At 58.7% G+C, this 7126-nt stretch overlaps 1 protein-coding gene across 4 annotated transcripts; it reads left to right on the forward strand.

Moving 5' to 3' along the window:
* Positions 1 to 6904, forward strand: MGAT2 (alpha-1,6-mannosyl-glycoprotein 2-beta-N-acetylglucosaminyltransferase). 4 transcript variants are annotated; one of them, XM_088455286.1, is made up of 2 exons: positions 1 to 107; positions 5045 to 6904. In XM_088455286.1, the coding sequence occupies exon 2, from the start codon at positions 5340 to 5342 to the stop codon at positions 6642 to 6644; it is 1305 nt and encodes a 434-aa protein (XP_088311412.1). In that variant the 5' UTR covers positions 1 to 107; positions 5045 to 5339; the 3' UTR covers positions 6645 to 6904. The 4 variants fall into 4 exon arrangements, with proteins under 4 accessions (XP_088311412.1, XP_088311409.1, XP_088311410.1 ...); XM_088455283.1 differs by lacking the exon at positions 1 to 107 and adding an exon at positions 114 to 235; XM_088455284.1 differs by lacking the exon at positions 1 to 107 and adding an exon at positions 259 to 371.
* The last annotated feature ends 222 nt before the right edge of the window (positions 6905 to 7126 follow it).

Here is a 7126-nt window from a genome sequence, read left to right on the forward strand (position 1 = left end):
CGCTTCCTGGGCGGCTGCCAATCAGCGCCGAGGGTGACGAGATGCTCTCTATTAACCCTTCACCGTCCCGGTGCTGGGGTCTGGCTGACGGCTCCCTATCCGCAGCGGTACGTCACGGCGCCGCCAGCCAATGGGCTAATTGTGGAGGCGGGAGCAGGGAGACGGCGCTGGGTCTGGGAGATCGGCGGGGGGGACCCAGGCACAGACTGACAGGACCGCGCCGGTCACAGCCCAGGTGAGGTGACGAGGACCGAGCAGGGGGGCGGAGCTCCGGTTTCCCGCCGACGCCACGGTGTCACATGTGCTCGGTGTGTCGCTGTCATGTGACCGTGTGGTGGTGTCTATCGCCGCCTTTGTGTCATATGTTGCATGTATGTAACTGCCGTATATATGTATGTAGGTGCTCCTACACCCAGTCACTGTCGGCCAGCCATTGGGCGCTAAGTCCTAGTTACACTGTGACTGGTCCCAACACACATGCACTGGTGTTTCCTGTCTTTTGGGTTGGTGATGTCTATTGGAATGGGAGTGTTGGGGTTCTGTGGCATCTGGTGGTGTGGTATGGGGGCTCCTGTACAGCCTGTTGGCCTGGGATGGGGGCTCCTGTACTGCCTGGTGGCCTGGGATGGGGGCTTCCGTGCCGCCTGGTGGTCAGGGATGGGGGCTCCCGCTGCGTCTGGTGGCCTGGGATGGGGGCTCCCGCTGCGTCTGGTGGCCTGGGATGGGGGCTCCCGCTGCGTCTGGTGGCCTGGGATGGGGGCTCCCGCTGCGTCTGGTGGCCTGGGATGGGGGCTCCCGCTGCGTCTGGTGGCCTGGGATGGGGGCTCCCGCTGCGTCTGGTGGCCTGGGATGGGGGCTCCCGCAGCGTCTGGTGGCCTGGGATGGGGGCTCCCGCTGCGTCTGGTGGCCTGGGATGGGGGCTCCCGCTGCGTCTGGTGGCCTGGGATGGGGGCTCTTGCTGCGTCTGGTGGCCTGGGATGGGGGCTCTTGCTGCGTCTGGTGGCCTGGGATGGGGGCTCTTGCTGCGTCTGGTGGCCTGGGATGGGGGCTCTTGCTGCGTCTGGTGGCCTGAGATGGGGGCTCTTGCTGCGTCTGGTGGCCTGGGATGGGGGCTCTTGCTGCGTCTGGTGGCCTGGGATGGGGGCTCTTGCTGCGTCTGGTGGCCTGGGATGGGGGCTCTTGCTGCGTCTGGTGGCCTGGGATGGGGGCTCCCGCTGCGTCTGGTGGCCTGAGATGGGGGCTCTTGCTGCGTCTGGTGGCCTGGGATGGGGGCTCTTGCTGCGTCTGGTGGCCTGGGATGGGGGCTCTTGCTGCGTCTGGTGGCCTGGGATGGGGGCTCTTGCTGCGTCTGGTGGCCTGGGATGGGGGCTCCCGCTGCGTCTGGTGGCCTGGGATGGGGGCTCCCGCTGTGTCTGGTGGCCTGGGATGGGGGCTCCCGCTGTGTCTGGCCAGGCCACCGCTGCGTCTGGTGGCCTGGGATGGGTTCTCCCGCTGCGTCTGGTGGCCTGGGATGGGTTCTCCCGCTGCGTCTGGTGGCCTGGGATGGGGGCTCCCGCAGCGTCTGGTGGCCTGGGATGGGGGCTCCCGCTGCGTCTGGTGGCCTGGGATGGGGGCTCCCGCTGCGTCTGGTGGCCTGGGATGGGGGCTCTTGCTGCGTCTGGTGGCCTGGGATGGGGGCTCTTGCTGCGTCTGGTGGCCTGGGATGGGGGCTCTTGCTGCGTCTGGTGGCCTGGGATGGGGGCTCTTGCTGCGTCTGGTGGCCTGAGATGGGGGCTCTTGCTGCGTCTGGTGGCCTGGGATGGGGGCTCTTGCTGCGTCTGGTGGCCTGGGATGGGGGCTCTTGCTGCGTCTGGTGGCCTGGGATGGGGGCTCTTGCTGCGTCTGGTGGCCTGGGATGGGGGCTCCCGCTGCGTCTGGTGGCCTGGGATGGGGGCTCCCGCTGTGTCTGGTGGCCTGGGATGGGGGCTCCCGCTGTGTCTGGCCAGGCCACCGCTGCGTCTGGTGGCCTGGGATGGGTTCTCCCGCTGCGTCTGGTGGCCTGGGATGGGTTCTCCCGCTGCGTCTGGTGGCCTGGGATGGGGGCTCTTGCTGCGTCTGGTGGCCTGGGATGGGGGCTCTTGCTGCGTCTGGTGGCCTGGGATGGGGGCTCTTGCTGCGTCTGGTGGCCTGAGATGGGGGCTCTTGCTGCGTCTGGTGGCCTGGGATGGGGGCTCTTGCTGCGTCTGGTGGCCTGGGATGGGGGCTCTTGCTGCGTCTGGTGGCCTGGGATGGGGGCTCTTGCTGCGTCTGGTGGCCTGGGATGGGGGCTCTTGCTGCGTCTGGTGGCCTGGGATGGGGGCTCCCACTGCGTCTGGTGGCCTGGGATGGGGGCTCCCGCTGTGTCTGGTGGCCTGGGATGGGGGCTCCCGCTGTGTCTGGCCAGGCCACCGCTGCGTCTGGTGGCCTGGGATGGGTTCTCCCGCTGCGTCTGGTGGCCTGGGATGGGTTCTCCCGCTGCGTCTGGTGGCCTGGGATGGGGGCTCCCGCTGCGTCTGGTGGCCTGGGATGGGGGCTCTTGCTGCGTCTGGTGGCCTTGGATGGGGGCTCTTGCTGCGTCTGGTGGCCTGGGATGGGGGCTCTTGCTGCGTCTGGTGGCCTGAGATGGGGGCTCTTGCTGCGTCTGGTGGCCTGGGATGGGGGCTCTTGCTGCGTCTGGTGGCCTGGGATGGGGGCTCCCGCTGCGTCTGGTGGCCTGGGATGGGGGCTCCCGCTGTGTCTGGTGGCCTGGGATGGGGGCTCCTGCTGTGTCTGGCCAGGCCACCGCTGCGTCTGGTGGCCTGGGATGGGTTCTCCCGCTGCGTCTGGTGGCCTGGGATGGGTTCTCCCGCTGCGTCTGGTGGCCTGGGATGGGGGCTCTTGCTGCGTCTGGTGGCCTGGGATGGGGGCTCTTGCTGCGTCTGGTGGCCTGGGATGGGGGCTCTTGCTGCGTCTGGTGGCCTGGGATGGGTTCTCCCGCTGCGTCTGGTGGCCTGGGATGGGGGCTCTTGCTGCGTCTGGTGGCCTGGGATGGGGGCTCTTGCTGCGTCTGGTGGCCTGGGATGGGGGCTCTTGCTGCGTCTGGTGGCCTGGGATGGGGGCTCTTGCTGCGTCTGGTGGCCTGGGATGGGGGCTCCTGCTGTGTCTGGTGGCCTGGGATGGGGGCTCCCGCTGTGTCTGGTGGCTTCTCCCGCTGCGTCTGGTGGCCTGGGATGGTGGCTCCCGCTGCGTCTGGTGGCCTGGGATGGGGTCTCCCGCTGCGTCTGGTGGCCTGGGATGGGGGCTCTCGCTGCGTCTGGTGGCCTGGGATGGGGGCTCCCGCTGCGTCTGGTGGCCTGGGATGGGGGCTCCCGCTGCGTCTGGTGACTTGGGATGGGGGCTCTTGCTGCGTCTTGTGGCCTGGGATGGGGGCTCCCGCTGTGTCTGGCCAGGCCACCGCTGCGTCTGGTGGCCTGGGATGGGTTCTCCCGCTGCGTCTGGTGGCCTGGGATGGGTTCTCCCGCTGCGTCTGGTGGCCTGGGATGGGTTCTCCCGCTGCGTCTGGTGGCCTGGGATGGGGGCTCTTGCTGCGTCTGGTGGCCTGGGATGGGGGCTCTTGCTGCGTCTGGTGGCCTGGGATGGGGGCTCTTGCTGCGTCTGGTGGCCTGGGATGGGGGCTCTTGCTGCGTCTGGTGGCCTGGGATGGGGGCTCTTGCTGCGTCTGGTGACCTGGGATGGGGGCTCTTGCTGCGTCTTGTGGCCTGGGATGGGGGCTCCCGCTGTGTCTGGCCAGGCCACCGCTGCGTCTGGTGGCCTGGGATGGGTTCTCCCGCTGCGTCTGGTGGCCTGGGATGGGTTCTCCCGCTGCGTCTGGTGGCCTGGGATGGGGGCTCTTGCTGCGTCTGGTGGCCTGGGATGGGGGCTCTTGCTGCGTCTGGTGGCCTGGGATGGGGGCTCTTGCTGCGTCTGGTGGCCTGGGATGGGGGCTCTCGCTGCGTCTGGTGGCCTGGGATGGGGGCTCTTGCTGCGTCTGGTGGCCTGGGATGGGGGCTCTTGCTGCGTCTGGTGGCCTGGGATGGGGGCTCTTGCTGCGTCTGGTGGCCTGGGATGGGGGCTCTTGCTGCGTCTGGTGGCCTGGGATGGGGGCTCTCGCTGCGTCTGGTGGCCTGGGATGGGGGCACATATGGTATCTTTTGTGGACTGGGATGGGGGCTGTCTTGCTGTGTCTTGGATTAAGGTGGGAGATGTTGTGGTATGTCATGCATCCTACAGGGATGAATTTCAGATATGTTTTATACCAATTATTAATCTTGTGCCAGAATGTCCACCCTAGAAAGCTCTCCTGTAAATCATCCCTGGTGGCCAGCCTCTGTGGAAACTGTTGGCCTGATTCAGCACGGATCTCAATTGCAACCGCGTCAGTAGATTGGCCGATTGTTGCGTCCTGCGCATGCGTGGCGATCGCACTGTGATTATGCATGCAGACAGGAATCCATCGCAGAGTGAGTGACAGGCCGTGACCGATGGGGGAGTGGTTGCAGAAATGCTGCTGTGCCTGTCCGTTTGAACGCTGTTTCATGGGCGTGCATAACTTAGCCACTGCGATTGCCTATGCAGCTTGACAACTAATTTAGTGCGACAAGACTTGCAAATTCTGAGGCAGGTCAGACCTGCTGTATTTCTGTGTGACGGCCTGATGTTACCGATTTATATGCAGGACTGCGAGGTAGGATGTGAGAAAGCAGTAGTGGGGGTCTCTATGCTGGCTGAGCAGTGGTAGATATTAGCATATTTTCACAGCTTAATTGCTTGCAATTACGCAGCTGCAATTGCGGTCCGTGCTGAATCAGGCCCTGTGTCCTGTTTTTGTGGATTGGTATTTTTGTCTATTGGACATTATCCAAATAACTGACTATATAGGTTTTGTTTTTATGTCACTTTTAAGCTGCCCGCAGTCGGTGTGTTGCTGCGTCCTGTGGACACAAATTAGTTGCATGTTTCCTGTGCTGTTTGGTCTTCTCCCAGGATAATATTGTTATCTCTTTTGCAGGGGAGGCTGTGCTGAGGCATCCTGCTGCGTATCCCTAACCAGCAGATGTTGCATGGAGTCTGTTCCCAGTCAGTGATCGGCCTCAGTCAATGTGCAGGAGGCTGGGAGGGAAGAAAGATGTATGCGGTCGCCCACTTAGAGCTGCTGCTCATATCCTCATCAGATGGAAAGATGAGTTAGCCAAAGATATTTGTGCTTTTAATGCTTCCATCTGGGCTTTGATTTGGATCCCACAGGCAGGCCCTGTGTGCTACTCCAACTTCCCTCCCACTTATTGCTACAGATTGTCTATAACATGAGGTGCAGAATATATAAAAGGAAAGTAATCATCCTCACTTTGGTGGTGGCCGCCTGTGGCTTGGCATTGTGGAACAGTGGCCGACAAAAGAAAAATGATTTTGTTCAGGACTTGGACGTTGAAAAACCCCATAGTAGGATACACCTATCTCCAGGGATTCGGAAGATTTCCAATGAGTCTGTGGCTGAGAAAATGCAAAAGCCAGAAGTGGATAACATGACGCTTGTGTACAGATCGGTGGTTTTCCAGCTGAATTTTGACCAAACTATCAAAAACTTGGAAAAAATACCCAACCTGCCACAGGACGACTTGGTCGTTGTAGTGCAAGTGCACAATCGTCCGGACTATTTGCGGTATCTCGTGGGGTCCCTGCGTAATGCAAAGGGCATTGAGAATGTGCTACTGATTTTTAGCCATGATTATTGGTCCCCAGAGATTAATCAGATTGTTGCAGGTGCGGATTTTTGTCAAGTGCTCCAGATATTTTTTCCTTTCAGCATCCAACTGTACCCCAATGAATTTCCTGGCCACGACCCCAAGGATTGTCCAAGGGACATCGAGAAAAAAGATGCCATTAAGCTTGGCTGCATCAACGCTGAGTACCCAGATTCTTTTGGACATTACAGAGAAGCCAAATTCTCCCAAACTAAACATCACTGGTGGTGGAAATTGCATTTTGTTTGGGAAAAGATAAAGGTCTTGAAAGATCACAAGGGTCTGGTTTTGTTCATTGAAGAAGATCACTATCTGGCCCCAGATTTCTACTACGTGCTTAAAAAGATGGGTAAAAAGAAAAATGAAGAATGCCCAGACTGCAATGTGTTAACTCTAGGGACCTACACTCGTGTCCTGTCCTTCTCGGAAAAAGCAGATAAAGTGGAGGTAAAGACGTGGAAGTCCACAGAACACAATATGGGGATGGTCATGGACAGGGATACCTATCAGAAACTTATCCAGTGTACGGATACCTTTTGCTCTTATGATGATTATAATTGGGACTGGACTCTTCAGCATTTGACTGTTACGTGTCTTCCTAAGTTCTGGAAAGTGATGGTCCCTGAGGTCCCCAGGATCTATCACATTGGGAGTTGCGGAATGCACCATAAGAAATCTTGTAAACCTGCTACAGAAAGTGCCATCATTGAGGCTATGTTTACAGGAAACCAGCGTTTCTTGTTTCCGGAGAACATCGTGATCAGCAGGCGATACTCTATGGCCGCCATATCGCCTCATGTAAAAAATGGAGGATGGGGAGATATTAGAGACCATGAACTATGTAAGAGTTACCGCAGGCTGCAGTAACAGTGGGATCGGCGTTTTGTCTGGCTCTCTTTTCAGAGTATTCCAAGTTTAAGGAGTTTATGAATTTACGCTCTAATTTCAATTTAACCGTTTTGTCAAATGTTGTCTCATAATCGTCCATTGTTTCTATTCGTGTGAAAATTTGATGAGAAAAACCTAATTATGCCTCTTTATTTCTTACTAATTACAGAAGTCAGACATTCATCGTGTATAACATGCCCATGGATATAATTTTCAAAATAAATAATGAACTGATCTTAGACTGGTATTGTCACTGCCTATGAAGGGTTTTTGCCATTTTAGTGAAGACATTACCATTTGTGACTTTTTGAAGAAAAAAAAAAAAAAGAGAGAGAAACACACACGGGCGGCACTCCAAGGCTAATACAGGTGAACCAAGCAGTGTTTATTCAAGCTTCAACGTTTCGGGGTCAGGAACCCCCTCATCCTGACGCCGAAACATTGATATTTCAAAAAACACC

The sequence above is a fragment of the Taudactylus pleione genome, unplaced genomic scaffold, assembly GCF_031769625.1.
Source record: "Taudactylus pleione unplaced genomic scaffold, aTauple2 ptg000652l, whole genome shotgun sequence".
Classification (NCBI taxonomy): domain Eukaryota; kingdom Metazoa; phylum Chordata; class Amphibia; order Anura; family Myobatrachidae; genus Taudactylus; species Taudactylus pleione.

Excerpts from the sequence above, each read along its gene's own strand:
- MGAT2 (XM_088455286.1), top strand. The coding sequence starts at position 5,340 with ATGAGGTGCAGAATATATAAAAGGAAAGTAATCATCCTCACTTTGGTG.